Source organism: Neopelma chrysocephalum, unplaced genomic scaffold, assembly GCF_003984885.1.
Source record: "Neopelma chrysocephalum unplaced genomic scaffold, ASM398488v2 Primary Assembly neopelma1_82, whole genome shotgun sequence".
NCBI classification, from domain to species: domain Eukaryota; kingdom Metazoa; phylum Chordata; class Aves; order Passeriformes; family Pipridae; genus Neopelma; species Neopelma chrysocephalum.
The window spans coordinates 4,021,565-4,045,469 of NW_020897744.1; the positions used below are offsets into that span (position 1 = coordinate 4,021,565).

At 42.2% G+C, this 23,905-nt stretch overlaps 1 protein-coding gene across 7 annotated transcripts in view; it reads right to left on the bottom strand.

The window, feature by feature from the left end:
* The window catches only part of CUX1 (cut like homeobox 1), a 271,238-nt gene that overhangs the window by 47,926 nt on the left and 199,407 nt on the right, over positions 1-23,905 (bottom strand). Inside the window, exons 15-20 of one of the 7 annotated variants that reach the window (XM_027690776.1) lie at positions 22,960-23,325; positions 21,932-21,997; positions 20,509-20,610; positions 17,476-18,302; positions 15,899-16,064; positions 15,184-15,240 (exon numbers count right to left, since the gene is read on the bottom strand). The exons of 1 other annotated variant lie outside the window; for it this stretch is intronic. In XM_027690776.1, coding sequence (XP_027546577.1) covers positions 15,184-15,240; positions 15,899-16,064; positions 17,476-18,302; positions 20,509-20,610; positions 21,932-21,997; positions 22,960-23,325 — 1,584 coding nt within the window. Of the gene's footprint in view, positions 1-15,183; positions 15,241-15,898; positions 16,065-17,475; positions 18,303-20,508; positions 20,611-21,931; positions 21,998-22,959; positions 23,632-23,905 lie in introns of all 7 variants that reach the window. 5 more of the 7 variants (XM_027690773.1, XM_027690775.1, XM_027690774.1 and 2 more) reach the window with 5 other exon arrangements.

Below are 23,905 nucleotides of genomic sequence, written 5' to 3' on the forward strand. Positions count from 1 at the left end.
TGTCAGGGATGGCATGAATTCCCTACATGATAAACAGATTTCTTCTCAGGTCTGTGTCCTTTAACCCACAGCAAGGTCAAAATTATGGCTGCCAAGCTAATAAAGCGCACGGCACTCGTTCAACTTCCCTCTAATTTTGTCCCTTGTGCCAGCTTATACAAATCTTCCTGAATAACTAGAGCAGCTGCAAATTTCCTATACAATTCCTCATCCGTGCACTGCGAACAACACGCGCACACGGAGGGAAAAAAAAAAGCCAAAATAAAAAAACAAACCAAACAAAACCAACAAAACCAACCACACAGGACTAAACAAAAGCATTTCCTAACGCTTCCCTCTCCCTCTCCTTTCCCTGCCCACCCTAATTACGAACACAACAAAGGTAATCTGTGTTATCATCTATCACTGAGATGCTCTCTGTTGCTCACATATTAAGCTTATTTATTTTTTATATCACATATCAAGAGCTTACTTGAATTTCATTTTTAAGACCAATCTGCTGCTTATTTGCTCAAAAAGGTGGGATTAGCTGAATTTAATTTTGGAAGGCAGTACAGATGACAAACTGCTTTTTTTCCCCCACCAAAAGGCAAGTGTACAGTGATTTCTGGCAAAGCATTATGCACTTATACCACAAATAACTCAAAATATGTTCCCCATTCATTTTTAGCATTTTCCCCTTCTGGAAAAACATTTTCAAGATCACGTAAATATTTGAGGAAAAGATACATTATTTGGGAAAGTAAATTCAATAATCAAATAATGCAAACATTTCCCGTTAATCTACTTAAAAAATTAAATAGACATTTAGAGTACAAGTGACTGCTGACAGAACAAAGGGGAAAATTGACTGTATTCACTATTCCAGATTTAACTGTCAATCCACTGCCATTTCACATGGTTTATGAAATAATTTGTCTGTATTCATTTCCCTCAAGTTCCTCACAAGACAAAGACACAAATTCAGGACATCTGAAAAATATACATTAAGATTTCCAAAGTAGCAATTGAACATTTCCAATGAAAATAATACATTGAAAGCTTATTTCTTTAAAACCTGCTCTGCTTTTTTAACCCCAGACTGCTCTGAAGAACAGCACTAACTTTAGAGCAATCCAGTTTTTTATGAGTAACTGATATTCACTGAATGTTTTCACATTTGTGCTTAGTGAGAAGAGATCATTTTGTCAATATAAAAGTAAAACTGCATTACAGGCTGTACAACCTGCAAACCCCATGGCCACCATTTATTGATGAAATTTTTTTAATAAATTCCAGGTAAAATTTGCTATACCAAAGGGGTGTTGCAGTTTGCTTTCCAACAGCCTGTATCCAATTTAAAACATGAAGAAAATGTCCACAGGCTTCCAAAATAAGGTGTTGGAAGTAAAGAGCTGGAGAGATCAAGAGTATCCCCAGTGATGAGGTCATGGTAGAACCTGGGAATTTTTTAAGTCTCAGGCAGCCAAAGAAATCAGCCGTGCCCTGAGCTTTAAAGAGGATGGGAGAAACAAGGTGTCCCCAAACTATGGGAAGATGGTGACCATGTGATGAAGACACAGCTTAACATGACAGTTTTAAATGACCAGAAAACACGTGTAACTTTTGCACAATTACAGGTTGTTGTTGACAAACGCCATTAAAGATTAAAATACACCAAAAATGTATTTAAATTATCCAAATCTTCTAAAAATGCAAGTATAACAGAGTTATGAAAGGGCAAAGTTTCTACCAGGCCCTTTTTACATTATTAATTCAAAATACAGTCTGGGGAATAGAGAAGTTAGGCACTTCCAACTGCTTTTAAAAAGCGCATTCAAATATGCAGCATAGAAAATAATAATCAAATGCAAATCAAGCACTAGAAGAGATGTTTTCAGAAATGGGCCAGCAATCTGAAATATTTGGCAAGTGCAACCGACCTCCATTCATAGCTAAAACGTGAAGAGAACCAAACAACAACACTGGCTATTTCACAGGCAAGTATGTCTTCAAAAAAGACAAATACACCTGATGCAGTTTGTCAGCGCCAGAGAGCCATTCCTGGGAACACATCACTCCTGGTATAACACATGGGCCTTATTCTCAAGTCAGGAGATTCTTCCCTTTTGTTTTTTCCTACTACAGTACTAGAGAGGAATACACAATCTGAAGAGAAGATGTATAAATTAATGGAAACAAAGTCAACATTACACAAACACCTTCTGATTTTCTTTTTAAACACTATTTCCCCAATATAATATTGCTGCTTGAATTACCCTCTTACTGCAACAACACCCCAAATCATCATCACAGCCTGCCCATTCCCCTCTCCACCCCTTAGGATCTGTTAAGAAACTAAACTAATTTTGCAAACAATTTAGCAAATAGGACTGGGGTCTGTCTGAGTATTTAAAAAAACTGGTTGAGAACCATAACAAAGTGACCTTGCCTTGATTATATGAACACAAAAGAATCTTCTGTGGCCTTGCATTCCCTTGCACAACGGATGAAACCAAACGCTGCTTTGGTCCCATCCATCCCCTACACCTTCCCCATAGCTTCTGTCATGACAGTGTTTTGGAAAATGGGAGAAAGTCTGACAACAGAGTTCTGGTCTCAATTCATTGGTTGTGGTGGTTTTCCTGAACTTCACATTAGATTTTCTTACTCTTCTCCAACTACAAGATTTCCCACCCCCATGCTGGGGCCAGCCCTGGGTCCTCAATTGCTTGACTGTCCCACTGGGGGCCTGCAGATTACCTGAAAACACTTCTCCCAACACAGTATCAGTCTGACACATCCCTCTACAGGGTCTGATCATGTTCTGCCACCACAATGTGACAAAATCCCTACAGTGTGTAAGGAATCACAGGTTGTACAGGGTTCCCCTCCCGCAGTGCTCCTGAGCATCACCCCACTCTGTGCAGGAACTCAGCAGAGACATCAGTTTATCCTGCAAAACTGCAGGGCACTGGTCAGGAAGGACCATTTCTGTGATGTACAGGAACTCTTCTGACCACAGGAAGGCATCCAACACACCCCTCGGTACCGGCACAGCTCAGATCCACAGCACAGCTCAGCTGGAGGCTCCTCTGAGGCTCAGGACATCTCGGATGCAAAGACTTGCAGGTGACTCCTGCTCCAACCTCCCCAGAAAATCACAGACATCTACAAGACCTGACACCAGTCCCAGGTGTATCCCCCTCAACACAGGTATCCAGATGAGGGAGCGGAGTCGAGACACGGATATGGTTTCACCAGTCCCAGAGGCATCACGTCTGCCAGCACGGACGGATTCCTCCAGTGGAATTCCTCGTATGCGTTTTGAGAGCTGCAGGTTTGCTACTTTTGCTCAGACCCTGCCTCACCTCTGACAGCAAACTGACTTCACAACCACTTGTAAAGCAAAAATTCAAAGATTTGAACAAGATAATCTGAATTTTTGAGCATAAACCACAAGCCCAACGCTCCAGGTCTCTCCTCCTGGCACACCTGCCCGTCCATAAAGACACCCCACACTTCTGGAACTGCACGGAGAATAACCTGTCCAACCTTTGCTGCTATCACAGGCTTAGCTAATAAACTGCAAAAGGACTCAAGGGGAATGAGGTACAGAACATGGTGAAGTTGGGGAAGACCATGCAAAACACAGAAGGTATTCAGGGGCCTCTAAAAGGATTATGAAAAATATTATATTCTAAAGACAGCAGGCAGACAACAGCTGCCTTAAGTTTCAGAGCGAAGTGGATTGAAAAAGCAGATCCACTATAATTTTCAGAGACAAATCTCAGTAGTTTATCTGATCCACTATTTAAATTTCAATACACAGTCCTCTATCTGCAGTAATAATAACCTAAATTCCATTTAGTGTTCATTTGAGCAGTCAGGATAAAGTCATTTCTTATTATCTCCCCACTGTGTAAAAAACAGCTTGAAGGTAGGAAGTCAGCAAGCATTTTCACCAAAAAGTAATTATTGTAAGTGACATTTTTACTGCTGGCATGCCATAAGGCGAACTGCGCATTTGGAAGGACAAGTTGCTAAAACAAAATGACAGGGTACTCTGTGACATTCCGACAAGAACCCAAACACGATTTCACTGGCGCTTGCTTTGATGCACCACTTCTCCCCATGTCCAAAGCTCAGGCTTCAGGTTTGCGCCAAACTAGTCGAATTCAAAGTTGCTTCTGGAGGAACGGGGGGAACGGCCACGTCCTGAGCGTGGGGGAGCAGGAGGCACTGGAGCATCCCAGGCTCTGCTCACTCTCTTTTTGGCACGTTAATAGGGAAGATGAAAGCAGACAAACATGGACAGGAGATTTCTCTGCAACCTCTTAAAAGAGCATTTGCTACTTCAGGGCTGCATTTACCTCCTCGTGCCGATAAGTTAATGGACAACAACAGACCTGGCAGGCTGCCTGAGATCAAAGTGTCTCACACTGGGACTGGATTAGTTTCTGTTTTCCCCGATGATGAGGCTGCCCATTCCATCCAATTTGCAGACCAAAACTCGGGGTATGCTCTCCTGGGAATCAGGGCCTGATCCCACACAGCTGATCAGCGTCCTCAGGACAACTGTGGTGTTCAATTTCCTGGGCTCTGAAAACTTCAGGGAGAGATTTTTTCCCTCCTATCTAATTTTACCTTTAGTCATGGCTGCCTTTGCAGGGTAGAATCACCGAATGGTTTGGGTCAGAAAGGACCTTAAAGCTCATCTCATTCCAACCCCCTGCAGGGACACTTTCCACTAGACCAGGTTGCTCCAAGCCCCGTCCAACCTGGCCTTGAACACTTCCAGGGATGAAAAGAATTTAGCATTCTAAACTTAATCTTCTAAAGCACCATAATAACAACTCTCCTCATTGCAGTGAGTGCAGCACAAGTCTGAACTACGTAATAAAGCTGAGCAGCATTTGTGGGAGAGCACTACAACTCATCCCTCTTCTGACTAATTAACGAAAATACCCGTGAAAGCACTTTCTCCCAGGTAGTGCTTTTGGTGGATTTACTCTAAGTGAGTGAACCTTGCCTAGTCACAATTTGCAAATTAATGTGGCTTATAAAAATATGATCCTCCCTACAGTTATAAACTCCCCCAGTTCTATGTAGGGAGTACACAAACCTCCCTGCAGTTTGCATATATAATGATGGGAAATACGTAGGTACAGGCACTTGGAGTTGCAAGCCCTCGTTAGAGTTACAATTATAGATTCCCACTCTGACCATGGAGAATTTGTTTGTTTGTTTGTTTCATAAATGTTATAACTTTGGGGGAAATGTTATTTTGGGTCTTGGCTCAGAGGGAGATTTTATGTGGATGAGGGGAGGGATCAAAGGAGAACTCTTTTAGGAAAGTGTGCAGATGTATGTGTGTCTGCACTGAAAGGGGAGGAACCAGCTTTGGTTAACTCTGGAATTACTGGGCTAATATAAAAATAAAGGTTCCCACTCTGCATATTAGTATATGTTAAGTGTCAGGAGCACATAAAACTGAATAATCAGAGTAGATGTTAGAAATACCTGAAAAAACCTGCTGCTGAGTCTTGCTGAAGGATTACACAGCATTGTTGCAATTTTATGTTGCACTTTCTACAACTGCATTAGCTTTGGGCCTGTATGAAAAAAGTGTGTTTTCAGCTGCTCTGGAAAGCAGAAGGAACTGGAGAAATCAAATGAAGTTCAGAAAAGAGCAAGTAAGATGAGAGCTGGCAACAGGCTCATGAGGAGAGATTTACAGTTTAAAAGTCTTTGGGAAGTTGGGCAACCGATTCTCTTCAATGAACCCACAACCACAAACGCCTCAGAGTCTTAGAAATCCCACTATTGTGCCCAAAGCTACATTAAAACCTATGTTAAGGCTACACAAACTAAAACCATCAAACTTCTACTGAGTTAGGAGGACTGGGGAGTACTGATCGCTCCTCAGGGCAGCCAGAGCATCCAGGATGTCTGGAATCTTGTGCAGGAAAATACAACTGGAGTTAATCAACTAAAGTGGAATGTTGTGCTGAGACCTGTCGAACTCTGGGACAGACACATCAAGCCCTGATACAACCACATCACTTGAGAAAACCCTCAAATAAGAAGAATGAAGAGACATTTCTGCAATGGCCTGGAGGGAAGATGAGGCCTCTATACAGCCATGATCCTGAGCACTATTTTACAATAAGGAGGGGGGAACAAAAACCTTGAGATTTTTTTAGCTAGATGTAGACACATAAACATCAGAGCAATGCTCAGGTCAGGCCGACAGCCCCAAATCATTCCAGGAGTCTAAGATTCTTGAGACAAAAGTGGGATCTAGGCATTGAAGAGACTGAATGATAATTTTTTTGGCTTTACAGATCACCTTTAAACAATTAAAAACCAGTTTCTAAAAATAAACCATATTTTAAATTAGGTGATTAATGGCAGAATCACGTCTGCTTTAAAAGACATTGCCCTACTCTGCCAATCTTCATTTAATATTCAGAGTTTTCATGTTTCTGTAACTTAGCCTGAAATCAATATTTAGAAATAACTGCTGGAAAATATTTTCAATAACCTTATTATTAAACCAGCTTGTGTGCAGAAGCTTTATTAAGGATTTTCTGAATGCTAAAACAAATATGTCATGGAAGCAATCAATCAAGTTGCCACAACCCCACAGTGTTATATTTTTAGTATAATCAAGATAAACGCGTGCACAATAGCTTTTGGAAAACAGAGCCTCTAAGAAGAGGTTCTGCTGCAGTTTGGGGTGTCTTTGTTGACTTGCTGACCTTCTGATTTAATGTGTTAAACTAACTTTGATGTGGCACCAATTTTATGACTTTGTTATCCTCCTCTGTCCCGACCCTGAGTGTGAAGGTATTTCTACGTCCTCCTTTGAGATTTTAACCTCTTGTCTGCTCTGGAGCAGAGTGTGAAGCAGAATGCATATGTGCTCTGTGCACTGCATTTAAATATATCTCCCCCACTAAACAATGTGGACATTCATTTGCCACAGGCAATATCCATATGGGATGGATCCAAGGCTAATGACCGCCTTCCCTCCTTCCCAACAGAGAATCCCATCTACCATCCTCAGCACAGTGGGTTGTTCCTCATCTTAGAGGAAAGCAGCTGAGCAAAAGAGTGACCCTGAGCAGTGCTGCACTAAAGGAACTCCTTTTCGGAGGAGTACGGGGGTAAAGTACTGAAACAAAATGACATTTACATTGTACGCAACAATATTATAAAAGCTATTAAGGTACATTATTTTACACATCCTCATAATCTCTCCATACTGCTTTACTTAATTTGTGATAAAATTGTTGAGAAAGGGTACTTAATGTAGGACAGTCAGTAAAAGTAATTTATCATCTTCCCGCTTCGGTGCTCACGTTATCAGCGAACTCATTTTCTGCATTCATCATGCAATCAGCCTATTATTTGCATATTAATCAGGCAGTGGACCATGAAAGAGCCGCATCCCAGCCAAATGCTGCACTATCTCAGGAGGAACACTCAGTAATTATCATACATCAGTGTTATGATGTGGTAATTGATTATAACATCTTTCTGTTGCCCCTGGGGAGTCCCACTGCTAACCCAGCTTCAGGCGTTCTGTGCAGATTTTTCTCTGAAAATTAGAGAAACCATTGCTGTCCTTTTATTAATGTTTTTTACCTTTACAATAGACAGCTCTCTGAGCATTTCCAAGGTACTTTTGCCTTTTTTTTTTTTAATGAAACCTTCATTAGGGAAAACACCTGTCTCGGATCACAAAAAGTGAAAAACATCCAAACCATCCAAAGTAAACCCCCCTCCCAAAAAAAACCAAGTTGGGCTCGTTCATGTTCGTCCTCTCTCTTTCAAGGTCTGGTGGCTTTTTAGGTGCTGGTGTTGCTTACATAATGCCCGTCCCCATCAAACACAACAAAATGTTGCAACTTCAATAGACAGTAATTGCAAAGTTCGCATAAAGGCAGTTAAGTTGCTTTATTTAGGTGCCAAATGAGAGGCTAATTTTGGTCCTCTAGTAAAGGACAAATGAAACATCTGCCAGTTCAAACTTGCACTATTTTTAGGACCCAAGTTCCAGAGGGGTAAAAGAGAGAAACAAACACAAACCTCAGCTGTGGTGAATCTCACACCTCCTTCATGTGTGAACCAGGCAGAGGAGCCGGAGGGGCAGCCCCCTCCTGGGAAGGGGGGATGGCTCTGGAGATGAGACCAGAAGGGACCATCTCATGCCAGAGAATAGAGAAGGATGTTTTTACAAGGGCATGGAGGGACAGAACAACGGTAGAATGGCTTCAAGCTGAAAGAGGGCAGGGTTAGATGGGATATTGGGAAGAAATTCTTCCCTGTGAGGGGGGTGAGGCCCTGGCACAGGTTGCACAGAAAAGCTGTGGCTGCCCCATCCCTGGAAGTGTTCAAGGCCAGGTTGGATGGCGCTGGGAGCAACCTGGTCTAGTGGAAGGAGTTGCTTCCCATGGCAGGGGTTGGAATGAGATGAGCTTTAAGCCCCCTTCCAGCCCAAACCATTCTGTGATTCTATGGTAAGTTGCTATCAGCAACATCTTTGACAAGTATAAATACTGGACATGTACTATCAGGCCTATTTTACATTTCTTCTTATTACATTCTCTCCTGTTGTTGGCTTTTTAATCACACATCTTCCTATTTCCACTTTTATTTACATTTGATCTCAAACCCACTTTGCTTTGTCTTCAATGCAAGTTGTGTTTCTCATCAGATTTCAAATAATCACTGGATTCTTTCATTTGTTTCTCTGGATGGCTGCTGGCAAATTAAAAAGCCTCCAACACCCATCAAATTAGGTGAGACAAATCCATCAGTTTTTCTATCACCCTAATGCAAAGGACAGCCTAGAAGGTAACTTAGAAGATATTAATTTTCTGGTAATATTCTGTTTTTTCTTCTTGGGAATGATTTGCTATCAAGCAATATATAACCCTATAATCAGAACAGGTTGTTTATTTCCCTATTTCAGGGCTGCTTGGTGGAGAGGATTTTCATCCCCATTATAAGATGGAAATAACAACCCGCAAGTTCAGCGCTCGCACACCTTTTTTTCCCAGTATTTTGGGAGGAAAATAGCCCATTATCTGTTCTTTGAATTGAAAGCAAGGTAATTTTCATCCAGCAGAGGCTCATTTGGTAATTTGCTGAGCAGCAGTTGGGCTGTCGCCCGGGGACGGCCGAGGGCGCGGTGGCCGCAATGGCCATTTCCATCCCGCCAGTGGCCACGGGGCTGGACCTGCAGCCCACTCCTTTCCCCACAAGCAACCAGAAGACCAACATGAGCTTCTGCCAGCTGCCAGAGTCTTCTATTCCCAACAGAAAAAATATCTGCTCCCTTCAGAAAAGAGCCTTTCTGACCCCTTCTGCAGCTGCCAGCCCACGGGGGACAGACCCCGGCCATCGCCCCGGCTCCTGACCCTCCCTGGAGCTGCCTGGTGCTCCTGCACCGCAGCACAACAGCAACAGCCTCCTCGTGTCTCTGTGCTGCTCCAGTTATTTTGGTATTTGGCTTTCTAACGTTATCAGCTCATCCTTTTCCACCCAGCTCCTCTGCTGGCAGCAGGGAGGGGAGGCGATGTGGGCCCCCTCCCCAAAGGAGGCTGCTCGTCTCCAAACGCGCACGCAGAGGGAAAAGAAAATGCTGGTAATTAATGAAATTAAGTGATAAGTAATGAAATGAACAACAGTGGAACTTACAGAGCTCCACTGCTCAATGGCCATGGTTTCTTTCACTAGATGCATCCACTTCTTAGCAACTATTATGGCAACTGGTATTCTGTGAACTACCTGAGAAGCCTTGCAGAAACAAGGAAAGTTTCTTTTACCACATAACTTCGAAAATATATTAATTCATTAATTCTAACCTTCTAAATGAAGACTTTGAGGATGAGGCATCATGTGCTCAATGCTGCTGCAGAGCTGCACATGAGTTCTTTACTGAGGGGGATCTTCTCCTGTACACCAAGGAGGACTGAGCATAAAGAACCCATATTCCCAAATTAACCACCAAAATAAAACATAGCTTCAATTCGACAGATTCTCCAAAATGACTGCTAGGAACCCATAACTGCACTTCAGAGTGAACTAAACTTGTCTTCAGGATCCAGCACAAGTCTCCTCCTCGCTGTAACATTAAGAATGTGTTGGTGTTTTGCCATTGTAATTCAGCCACAAGGAATATCTGCCTAGAAAACAGTGTTCACTCTCTGATTAGGTATTTTGCTTTAGCACTTTTATAACAGCAAAGCTCTGACCACAGTGAGGATGGAGCCATATTCTACAAGTTTAATGACTGGGTAGTTTAATGGACAGAGAAGAATGCAACTAAGACAGGAAGCTCTCCATAAATACTGACCATTTGCAAAGCATCAGTGATGGAAAAAGGACCAGGGCCATGCAAGGCAGCCTGGGGAGGAGAGACCTCAGCAGGAGGAAGGAATAACCAGCACTCAGAGCCAATGTTATGTTCAGAATGAACTTGAAACACTGTCTTCATGCTGCATTCCCAGGTCCCAGGAAGGTGCCTTGACAACGATTCTCCCAGCTTTATTGATACCAGAAGGGCTCCCAGGGAGGTTCTCATGGTCCAAATGTCAGGGAAATGGCACAGAATATGATCACACACGTTAAAGACAAACTACAACAGCTGCCCTTATGAGGAGCCAACTGATATCCTATGGTTTGAAATCAAGACAGCCAAGGCCAACTGTTTCCGAGCCGCAATCCCAAACCACAGAGGAGGAATGTGGAAACTTCACCAGGACACACCAGTGTGCTCCAGGGACAGAGTGGAGGTAACTGCTTGGCTGACGTAGTTGTTCAGCTCTGAACTTTAAAAATGCATCCGCACCTCGCACAGAAGGCCACGACCTTCTGAACCCACAGACTCAAAACTTCGTCACCAAACACAAACCATCTATGCAAGGAATTCCTGCAGTCCAACCGCTCAGCCGTTGGAGCCATGGGATGTCCCTCCTCTTCCATTTCACAGACTACATTAACCACAGACATTTCACGTCACACATTTTTATTAACCTGGAATGCCAGCAAATGACCGCAAAAACATCTCTCTCATCTTTTTGATTTGACAACAAAAACCAGCTCCAATTTGGGAAGATCTGTCAGATTCTTGGGGGATCACATGGTACTAAGAATTCAGCTCTCCACGTGCTAATCTCAGCTGTGCTCTCAAGCACCATTGGACAGCTCTGCCTGTCCAGAAGAAACCAGTACAATGAAAAAAATGACCATGAACGACAAGGAAATGGGGGTAAAAGCTTCTCCGCTGCCACCACGTGGCTGGTGAGCTCTTCCCATAACTGCATCAGGATGGTATTCCTGAATATGGACTGCCAGCCCCAAACACACTCCCTCCCTACTTTGTTTCTCCCAGAGTAGCCAATGTGACACATTCCTCCTGGGATCAGGAAAATGGGAAGATCCTCACAGCACACAGTGAACTACCTGCCCACTCAGCAGCTTCTGTGCTGAAAAATGTTCCAGGAATACGTATAACATGAATAAAAATACAGTGGATACCCGGGTTTGCCATCATTCCCCACTCTATCTGTTAACATCATAAGCACAGCAAGCCATACTCAATTTTTTCAGATTTGCTTTCCCAAGGGATGATAAGAAGTAATCTCCCTGTTGTTACAAATGTTGTATTTCAAAAAGAAAGCTTTTATGCATATTTTAGTTGATCTAAATACAGTAGATCTTGGGTTTTTAAATCACCAGATAATATGCAATTATCTCGAGCTAGATTCTGATTTTGAAACAAGCTCTAATTAGCTCCCCATTTTATGCTGTTATAATCCTTTCTTCAACTCCCATGAGCGTTACTATTGCTAAGCAGCATGAGGTTAGGAATGATGGATGATACCCAGAAAGGAAGACAAACAAAAGGGAAATTCAAAATCCCCTGAGATCACCCGCAGCTGTATCGGCAAATGAAGATTTCCACATTAGGTCATAAGACGACCCTTACAGAAACACATACCAAAAAGGCACGTCTTTTTTCCCACTGAGTATTTGCAAGTCTTTAATGTAGTATTATAGAGAGTGTATGTCCTTCACAGAGGATAAAGACAAAAGTGAATAAAAATTCAGCTTTCCTGGGAGCGGCTACGAAATCAACAGCACCAAAAAGGAAACTCTGTCTTAAATCTCGTACAGACACGCAGAACAAGACCCCAAAATAAAACAAACTAATAAAAGATATACACAGTACAAGTATTTAGAGAAATATCCAAGCCTTCTCCTGGCACATGGCGACTGTCCAAACCCACCCCAGCTCCCATCATCAGTAATGCAACTAAATAAGGGCCAAATTCATCATGAAAAAATGCTGATGCAGTTGGGTGACACTAATTCAACTTTTTTTTCCATGTGATTTGGTCTGTGCTTTTGACACATAAATCATTAAAAAGGCAGATTTACCCAAGGGCATTAGAGCATTTAGGTGGAAAGAAATACACAGAAAAAAATGTTAGAAAAGGCACAGCAATACTATTTTTGACCACCTAGGGTACAAACACCATTTTTGTGTAAAACATGTTCCCTGAAACTTGCACAAAATCACCAAAGCATTGAAGAAAGGTCACAGGCAGAAAACACAGGTATACACCTGGTTGTCATTTTGGTATAGACTGTTTTTCATAAAATTCATAAATATAGCTTTCAAAGAAGAAAACCAAGCCTGGCTTCTCTTTGCTCTCTCTCTCTCTCTCTCTCTCTCTCTATATATAATTACATAAAATACATATATTTTATCCATTCATTCCCACATATGAGAGACTGATGGGTCCATCTGTCCACATGTGAAAATGGAAAATTACTGGACAAAAGACAAGATTTTCATGGATTAGGTGTAAATCAAAACCTTATGATCTAGAAGTGTAACTAACTAGGTCAGAAATCCAGAAAATCTTGCTAGTTTGATACAATAGTGCCAAACAGTAATGAAAATACTCCCAGCTAATAAAAGTTTCGTTACTATGCATGTTGACACTCTGTACACTGAAGACCTTCTTGGCAAAGCACTCAGGAGCCACTGAGTGTGTGAGTTTAATTTCACTTCTTTCCCTTCATGCATTCAACAAGTTCCAAGCCAATTATATTACATGGAAAAGGCTCCAGACCTCTTCTCGTTTCAAAATTGTTCTGATTAATTTCTGTTTTAAAATTACAAGTATGCAACCTTTTCTGCCTTGATTTTCCTGGGAAATGTCTCAGAAGACCAGAAAATTGGAGCTGTCTCTCTCTTTTTTTTTTTCTTTTTTCCCTCTGCCCTGGAGTGGTGGATCTTTCACAAATGCATAATTATTATTACCTTTTCCAAACTGTTTGCTGCGCTTTTAATTACAGAACAGCTGCTAATAAATGGAAATCACCAAACTGCTCGTCCTCATTCAAGTAACTTGGTTTTGCTCTTTTGTTCTGCCTGGTGTCACAACCTGCCTTATTCCTTTATACAGAGAAAGGCACCAAGAAAAGAACATTTTGTACAACAATTCTATTTTTAATCCTTGGAGAGGAGGTAGAAAAGGGCACGAGCCCGTTTTCTCATTTGTAAGGGGGCTTTAAGGAACGGGGGAGGACGATCATCAATAATATGATTTTATTAGCTGATAGGAACGTGTCTCCTCACAAAATATTAGCTCAAGGGCAGGAACTGACAAACGAGACTGGGAGTGTGGGAGGGAACAAAATATCCCAGCAGCAAAACTGAACTTCCTGAAGGAAATCACTTTCAGCTCCCAGCAAACCTCCCGGGAATCCACAAGGTGGTCGGATTTTAATACTATGGGCTTGTCTTTCAATCTTTTATAATTAGAGTTAGTCATAAATATGATGATTAGCAATAACAATGCAGCATTTCCCAGCTCCTCTGATTTCAAATTCCTCTTAAAATGGCTACAATTAATTACTCATATTTTCCACGCTGTCTGAGGCGTTTCTAACTGTGACACTTCACTCTTGCACGGTATTGATGCTACAAAAAAAAAAGTAGTCAATGGCGTGTTTTTAACAAACCATCACAGGAAATTTCCATGTTCCCTAAATGCTTGGCAATAAGCAACAATAGCCCTATGATTGCAAATCTTTTTCTCCCATTTTGGTTTTGTTTTCAGGGCTTGTTTTTACTTGGGGCATTTTTTTTTTTGGTTTTGTTTTTATCTGTTTATTTTGAACTGTTCTTCTTAAGAAAAACGTGGACTGAATATCATCACGGATTTTCTTCCAGTAAAATCTTTTAGAATGCAAAATAGTTTCCCAATAGAGAGAAAAAGCAGTTTGGTTGGGATATTAAGAGTAAAGCCAGCAAGCTGCAGAAAAACAGAGTGTTTCAGAATAGCAGAAAGGTGGAATAGGAGCACAAATCATCCCTCTCTGTATCCTGAAATGCAGCAATTCTCCAACACAGGGCACTGGCTGTAAGTACAGAGCAGGGCATGAGTATTTTTCTAGAGTACAAAACAGCCTGAGTGGTTTGTGTCAAGTGAAGCATATAATTGGTAAAAGTCTGTGTGGGTAGAGTTTGGTATCCAACAGCAGGAACACAGCTGTTCTGGTCTGTTCCAGCCTCCCTCCCATCCTGTGGCCATCTTCTAAAACCTTCAGCCACTCACTTCTCTGACACTCAGCTTTGCTGCATCTGCCTTTTTTTTTTTTTTTTTTTTTGCAAATGGAAAGGGAAAGGAGAAAAAAAAAAAAAGGTCAGCTCGGAATATTTAACAAAGCTTGAAAAAGACATAACGTGGTGTGTTCCCCACCTTGGAATTAACAAAGCAGATTTTGTGCAAAGGAAAGTGGAAAAAAAACCTACCAGCGAGTGAGGCAGCTGCAGTATGTGGATCACATTACAAACCAAGGGCTTGTTTTACAGCCATTGTCACATGTCACATTGATAAGCTGAACTATGGTAAAAAAAACCCCTACTGAGCCAATGATCTCCAAGATCACACAGAGTCTCTTTACCTAATATATGCAGCTAAATATGTGTACTCCCTACCTCTGCCATAGCAACAAGGAGAGAAGGAGGAATTAACTGCATTAATAAAAAAATTGAAGGGACTCCTGTATGATACAACACAATGTGAGAAACCTCTTGGCATCAAAGCAAACGAAACGTAACAAAAGCACAGAGAATTATTTCAGAGCAAATCATTGAAACCAGCTGATTACCTGAGCTTGCACATCCCTGCTGTAGGGAATCCTGTAATGATGTCACAGAGTGAAGGACTAGATAAGAGAGGAGAGGAAAATCAGGGAACAATAAAAGGAGATGCCAAACCACAAACTAAACAGTAAGCAGGCTCAACAAATAGCAAACTGATCTTGGCAAGGGCTCTCTGCTCAGTTAAGTCAGTGGCATATAAAGGTAGGACCGAGGCCAGACTCCAGCCTGGCTTTTCTGTGCCAATGGGAATTAGGGTAAGAGACAGCCACAATAAAAGTGTAATTGCAACACAGCATTCCCCCTTCAGAGCTTAGTTCTTCTAGCTCACCTCCTGAGACAGCAATCGATATTCTCCCTGGGACAATCCAAATCCCCTATGCAGCCCTAGGAAACAGCACGCAACATTTTCTAGCTCTTTGGCCAAAATTTTTGGAATTACGTCTCATATTCATGCCTAGATAATATCACCCTAATTAGGAACTTGATAACTGCTGCTTATCAATTACGCATAAACGAGCGCTTCGTTCACAAACGTTCCCAGCACGTTCCCTTAGGGACTGGGCTGGGCTGCCAGGGTGGATGCTGCCACTTCCATAAGGCCTGGACCAGCACCGGTGCAAGGCTGGCTTACTGCAAATTTCAAAAAAAAAAAAAAAAGAAAAAAAAAGAGAAAAGATTTCCTCCTCCTCAACTCAAACAACATAGTGGAATTTTAATTACCTTGTCCTTGTTGCTGCCCTTGTGCGGGCAGGACACACTGTCCCAGCTCACCATTCAACCAGAGCTGCATACGAATAAATGGTTCTCGGCCTTTTTGGGTCAATTTACTCCATGGCTTTGGCCTGGAGAGCATGTCACTGACACTTCCTTGGGACAGCCCCAATACCTGAAGTGAAGCAACCAAGAACGGCACGTTAACACACTAGAAGTGGAAAGGGGGTAATTTAAGTCATTTTGGGTTCCTTTTACTGCATCGCTCAAATTGGGTTTGTGTGGACAATTAGAAAAACTGCAAAAATGACATCTGTAGATACTCAGATGGAAATGCCTTTTTTTTTTTCCTGCCGTGTTTCCTTCTGGAATGTGGGTTTTTTCCTGCAGGATCAGGACAGCAGCAGGCTGGTGCGGGATTTGCATGCTTTTCATATTTCGTGTCAGATAGTTTCATCAGCTTTAACAGGAAAAACACCGAGTCCAGGCACACACAGGCAGATGAAACAGGCAATGATTGGCATGTATTTTGTTCTCAAACAAAAATAATTGGGACTTTTGAGACTAGGCCTATATTTGGTTGATTTTTGGGGTATGAATTATAACGATGTGTGTTTTCACCTGTAGCAGCAGCTGCTCTATGTAAGTAAATATTTAAGAATACAGTCGACTGCAGTGGAGGGGGGATTTCAGACAGGCAGAATGCAATTACTTGCCTGGAATTCAGCACAGGTAGAGGAGTTAAAAATCATACTTAATGAAAGCTGCCACGGGATCTTTAATGACCCCGAGAGGTCAGGCTTTTCATTTTACATCTTAGTGCGAAGTTAATAGTGCGATGCCAGCTCCTATTATACTATTACATTGATTCAATTCTTTATAGGAAGAAGAAACAGCAAATGTCCAAGACTTCTTACAGCCTGGGAGGGATTTTCTGGTTGTCAGGGACCCTCAAAATCCCACGTGCTCAAGGCTTAGGGCCCACAGCGTGAGAACTTCAGGGAGCCTTATCATGCATCGTGTATCTGTAATCAAACATTGCTCAAAAGGGCCTCAGAGCACACTGAGATACCAAGCACCAGGTATAAGAAATCTGAATTCCTGACTTCAGGCTAAGAAAAGGTAGGGGATTTTCCATGTGGTTGTTTAAATACCCCTGTGCACGTTTCCAAATAATAAAAAAAATAGGAAAAATGCTCTTGTGTCTATAATCTTCACTTATAACAAATTTAAGACTCTCCAGCCATGACAATGGTATCGCTCAAGTATTCCATGAATTCATTACATTAAGCATGAAATACCAAGCCTCAATAATGTTTGCTTCAGCTTTCAAGGTTTCTAAACTCGGGGCCCCGTTTCTAATTCCAAGTGGCTGAAGCCAACCTCTGTACAAAAACCTCTGCAATTCCCAAACACAGGGAAACTAATGCTTTCCTTTGTGAGCTCATTTTAAATACTTAACACACGAAGCAAAAACATTTTTCCATAAGACACACGTGGCACATCCCCCTCCGTTAAACGGGGCTCGGCACACACGTAAGGAGCAGAAGGCACATTGACAACACAAGAGAGAACCACTTGTTTACCTTTTCCCCAAAGATCCTTTGGCAGATGCCATTCTTTGCTAGCTTTTCCTTGACCTGCCGCGTTAGCTCTATCGTATCCACCTCCTGGTACATATAAATCTCATACTGCTCGGGTGTCAGTGGAGGAACCGAAGGTTTGGATGGCTTGGACAAGGACACGATAGGGGATGAAGGGAGGGGGCTATTTTGTGGTGTCTCACTGCGACTCGCCCCAGTCATGCTCAATTCAGAACTCTGGGAGTACGGAGATTCCGCGTTTGGCCACTCTTTCCAATACTCGGAAGAAGACGGTCCTTGGAGCTGGCTACGATCTGGCCTAGTCTGATTGCTGACCTTTTCTTTTCCACCACTGGCTTCCTCAACTTTTATATCTTCGGGAAGAGCTGCATTTCTTCTCTCATGCTGCACAGTATTCCACCAATGGTCCTTCCAAACACCACCACGTCCCAACTCATTTTTAACATGCCTCAACATACCCTGGGCGGAATCACTTATTCCATGAAGCTCTAAAACAGGTGCCTCCTGAGGCTCCTTTTTGAGCCCAGAGAGGTTCTGCAATGCAGAGATACTGGAATCAGTGACAGATGAATGTTTCTTCAGGGATATGGCCAAAGGAGAATAGCTGGAAACCGAAGACATTGCAGGTGTAGACACTAGTTTGGGGGACAGGATAGAAATGTCAGCTTGAGATAAAGGTGGTGTTTTTAAGGCAGGTTCAAGGGCAGCCTGCTGTGCCTCCATTTCCCGTCGGGCTTGTTGCAGAATGGATCGAATAGCATCATCAGAATTGCCACTGCTAGAGGCAGAAGGCGGCTGAGCCGGCTCAGCTATGAAAAACAACCAAAAGACTAAATGCAACACAGGAATATGCTTTATATTCAACACGTGCTACTGTAAACAGTTCCCTGACAGACAAAAAAAAAAAAAAGAAAAAAAAAAAGAAGGGGCTGAAATACATTTCTGGATGGGAGGGAGGAGTTTTTACTAAGCAAAGATTTGCACTTTTCAAAATAAGGTAAGATTTCCAAAGTCCTTCACTGGAAAATTTTGATAGTTGCCAAAGTGCTGGATGTTTGCACGCACAGACTCAGCTGCACAAGTCTGGGATCACTTGCACTTCCACCATTGTAAAAATTTTCAAATAAATGCCTTTGAAAATCAAGCCTTCACCTCTTCCTCCCCCACCCCCAAGTGGTCAATAACATTTTATGGTTGTATTTATAGAGTTATTTAACCTTTCACTTTTCTCTTTCTCCACAAATGAATCTAACACACACACAGAACTGAACACAGCTGCATTCACCTGGACAGACTATTAATACTCTCTCACAGTATAAATAAGGTGAGTCCTTTTAACTCCACAAACATAACACACAAATTACAACAAAGCCAGAACTTTAGGAAAAGATCATCATCATTTCATTTGACAAGCTAAATATGCTCCTGCTTCCTGTTTTCTTGTTCCATGGTCCCAACCACTGAAATCAACAGCTCTACCAAAGCCAGGCTGACACCTGGTCATCACCCTCTGCCTCATCTGAAGCTCTGGGATGGAGACACGGGTGCTTTCAGCAGAGACAACCCCCAAATGCAGTATTCCAGTGGGGAACCAGGATTTGGGTGGCTGTGCTGTAGCAGTTGGGGATGAGCAGAGACTGGAACGTGGGTGGGGAATTATCTCTCCAGAGCCAGGAGGTTTTTGCAGTGGCATCTGCTTCTATTTAAGGCCGTCTCCACTGAGGTCCCCAGGGCTTGAAAACCAATTCCTCTGAAAGCTACTCTACAGAGAACAGGGAAAGTGAAGCACTAGGTAGGAGCAGGGAACCCTCACACTGCAAGTGGCCTGAAAGTGAAATAAGATTTGAAGCATGCTGTGTATTACTCTGGTAATATTATGCCTCATCTGAATCCATTTCTGAATTTGCCTCCCTACATTCCTTCCTGTCACGCACTATAAAATACATGAAAAGCTAAGAAATGGGGGAAAAAAAGACAGTGAGACTCTCTCTTCTGTTTTATCTGCTGGTTTCATAGGGAGTTTTGAGGCTGAATTAATATTTGAAAGGAAGTCTGAGGTTCTCAGATGAAACATGTTACTGAATAACGTGCTTGCAGTTTCCTGCACACAGCCCATATTTTTCTCTATGCAATAATTTCTTGCATAAGGTCATATTATTTAGGTCATATATTAACTAGTCTTTTATATTCTGCCATGAGATTAACTTAGTTTTCAATGAAAAGACAAATATCCAAACCTGTAAATCAGTATTTACTTTAAAAAACAAAACAGAAGTATTGCACAGTAATTTCCACTTCAGCCCATTAGCAGTACTAGGAACTCTTTTAAAGCTGAGAGGGCTATGGAACAGAAGAAATGTTAATTACATGACAGCATACAATGAGAAATAAAACTTTTCTCAGGTTAAGACGTTAAACTATGGATTTTCTGGGAAAGGATTTGCCAGTTCATTCACTGAATACATTCTGTAACCAAAAATAAAGTCATCTAACAGTCAGAACTGAGTTTGCCTATATAATAATCTGGGTACAGGATGTACAGTGGTGCTGTAATTGCTGTCTAGAGTGTGACCTTCACCCCGACAAATCCATCAGTTCCCTCTCCCAGCAGTTCTGTCCCTGGGGCCTGAGTCAGAGAGAAAAGAGGAAGTAGAAGCCATTCCCTTTCCAAGGAGCAAACTGGGAGAGGAAAGGGTTCTGTAGGTGCCCCTGCAGGTCTGGAGGGCTGCAAGGAAGGCAGAGCTCTGCACAGGGATAAAGGTGTTCAGAAATCTCACAGTGTCGCTCCCTTGGGAGCAGAGCAGAGACCCCACCATGCTGTGACACGTGTGACCTTAACTTGGGATGTGTTAGACACAGAAACAACTCCACTAAACAATAATAAAACCCCTCAAAAAAGCTCTTCAAACCTACACTGACGGTTTTAAGGATATAATTAACTGACCAAAAAGCTCATGGCAATTGTTTTAATTAAATTCTGAAATCGAAGGAGCCAGAGACAAAATGAGGCCGTACCTGTTTTCTGTACTTGCAGCTCCCTTTTGGCTTGTTCGAGAATGGATTTGATGGCTTCATCAGAGCCAGTCTCTGCGGTTCGGATTCTTGTGGTTATATTACCTGGAGAGGAAAATAGAACTAATGACACCAGGAAAACTTTGATCTGGTTGTTTTTGTAACACAAAGACACACTGGATATACTGATACCACAGCCAGTACGATCTGAGGACAGTTTACACAGGGCCTTTACCAACATTTACAACACCAAAAATACTTAATAAAAGAAAAACATCCTCGCTGTGCCTGTCTCTAGCTGCCCTGGAATGGTGAGAACATCAGAGGAAGAACTAGCTGGTCATATATTCCTTTTCTATGGCAACATATATAACTCTATTCTCTTTCCTTTTTTTTTCTTTTTTTTTTGGAGGGGGAGAGGAAACAGAAGGGAAAGAAGGGAAAGGAAGAAAGCTAAAAAAACATAAGCCCAAGAATCAAATGAAAAATGGCATCAGCTGCTAGGCACAGTAGGATGACTATACATTCAGCACAAAACAGAATTAAAAAGTAACTAGATAAAACTAATTTTTAACTTTCTAGAGGTTAATACATGAAGAGAAAGAGTCATTTAAACGTAGATACCATTTGAAGTACTCTCCAGGTAAGAGCTGAGTGTTTGCTTTTGCTTTGGTTTTTTTTTGGTTTTTTTTTTAACCTCTAAGGGGAAGAAAAGGAGGGAAAACCATGAATGCTACTGCACTTAACTGCATTTTTCATTACGAGATTATTGTTTGTAAGTGAGCTAGATAATTTCTGACTTCAGTCAAAATAACTACAGAGTTTTGGGGTCCCTGCTTTAGTTTTTTCTTCTTCCTCATCTTACTAAAAGACAATTCTGCAACCTAATCTATAACAAAGAAAAACGTTCAGACTTCCTGTTCAGTGATAATGTATTAATCTGATATTCACTTATCTTGTCTTTCTCATATATAACACTGAACTAAGCATCACACTAATTTAACAGTGTAATAAAGTGGAATTTGTCAGCATAAGCCCCATGAGAAGAAAGAAGTAAATTTAGAGCAGAAGCAGTATGTGATTGTTGGTGTAACTGTGCAACTTTCTCCCTCCAAAATCACAAGAATAGCAAATAGATCTGGTGATTTTATAAAGTCACTTCTATCACTTATCTCTTTTTATCTGCAAATGCAGGGAGGATGGGAGTGGAAAAACTGTCCAAACAGGGTTACGTTAGTACAGCAGCAGCAGAATTAGAAAAAGCAAAGTGTTCATCTAACCCATGGTTTGTTTTATACTTACTGTCTGTTTTTCTATCAGATTCCAGGCCAGAATCAAACTGCACAGTTTTAAGGAAACACACAGCTAAAGCACACTCCACTTCCTAGGGATTGACTGCAAAGAAAAACACCTGCCTGTGACGTACCTTCAGACCCATTTCTTCGTTTCGGTACTTCCTGAAATAGTCTGTTCAGGTTCTGGCCTGGATTCTCTGTTGAAAAACAAGTTTGGTAAGAACAAAACAATCAGGGGATGGTTGCTCTGACATCACGGGCTGTGACATGAGGAGCTGGCAGCCTGTCCCTGAGCTCTCCTGGCCCCTCGGGGCCCTGCCTGAGCCGGAGGAACTGGCTACTTGGGAAGAAGCAAGGCTGGCTGATTTGTTAATAAAGATTACAGCTATGTTCGGAAAGGAGATTAGACAGATATAAATAAATGTCTAGAGATACCAAAAATGAAGAGGTTAAAGATGGGCAGATAATCCCCTCAAGTACAATCATCAAAAGGAAGAACAGATTATAAATCTAACAGTGTGTGCTTCCAATTAAACAAAATCTAGGAAAACCCTGCCTGTCCTTTCCAATATTTCTTGACTGTAAACAACTTACTTTTCAGTTTCTCTAAATGTAAATCTCAGTCTTAAGATGAATCACAATGAAATGCATGTTACCTCTTAAAATCGCTGCCTTAAATATGCAAAGCTGCTTTAAACTGGGATTGTGTTTTAATTACTCATCTCATGCATCACCTACCCTATTTTGTCACAACACTTTGGGGAAAAAGAACATAATCACACAAGACACAACAAAAGCCTGGTCTCAGTAAACAACCCCAAATAAAAATTTGCAAGTATTTCTGAGGGCTGATACCCCGAGTAGCTGCTGACCCTTTTCACTTTGGATTTAGCTCTGACACGGAGCTCTTGGGAAGTGAGGGATGTGAGTGCCCCTGCTGCTTGCTCCTGCTGACAGGCACAAGCCAGCATCTAAAAAAAGCATTAGCAAAGATACTAACCTGCTTGAGTGCTGCAAAGCTGAACTTTCTGTACCTGACACCTGATTTGGGTGAGAACAGCAGCAACGCACAAACCGCCCCACAAGGAGAAGCTTCCGATTCGTAACATTTGGAACTAAGAGAAGGACGGGGCAAGACCCTGGGCAGGAGAGCACTTACCTCTTTGTCTACCCTGGATGCTGCGGAGAGCCAAGATGTTCTGCTCGTCCGAGAGGAACTGCTTCATCTTATGAAATGGCTCCTTGCCTCTGACAGTCAGTTTATTCCATGGCTTTGGCCGGGCCAGGATCTCGCTCACAGACCCTTGTGACAGTCCCAACACATAATGTCCAAATATCCGCTGTCCAATATTGTGCTTGATCAACTGCTCTTTCACCTGACGTGCAATTTCGGCCGTGTCTATCTCCTCGCCTTCAGAGATGCTCCCAGCACTTTCTGACTGGCTGGGAGACGGGGCCATGCCATTTACATCCGGGCTTTGTTGTAATGGACTTTGGGAAGATATGGAGTTTGTGCTGTATGGACCTGTTGGAAAAATCATGCTTGTGCTTCCTGCTTCCTGCATTGCCTTGGAGTAGAAGGACTGCATTAGCTGTCGCTGGAGGAGAGAGTTTAGTGCAAATTTTCCTGTGGAGGCCAGGGGTAAGCTGGGGCTCGCCAGGGATGAGCTGAAAAAGTCTTGACTTAAACCCGTTGGTGAGAACTGGTGTGTACCATTAGTATTGGAAGCCTGCTCCCCCGCGTTGCGGAGCAACTGGGAAGGAGGGGAGGCCGGCAAGGTTGCAGGACGCTGACTCTCAGGCTGGTCTTTCCCTTTTCTCCTGGCTGACCCTACAAGGAAGGTCAAACATAATGCATTATGGGGGGTCAAAGAGGGAAAAACCAAGATAAAAAAATGCAAAGTTTGCCCCGCAAAGGGAAAAAAAAGTGCAGATTGACACGGGCCAATGAAGTGGCGGTGGGAGTTTTGGTTTTGTTTGGTTTTGGTTTGTTTTTATTTGGTTTTGTGGTTTTTTTTTTGTTTTGTTTTTTTCCATAATTGAAATTTTTTAAGCCAAACAAGGCCCCCAAAACAAACAACATGCATTTCATGTTTGCACCTTTC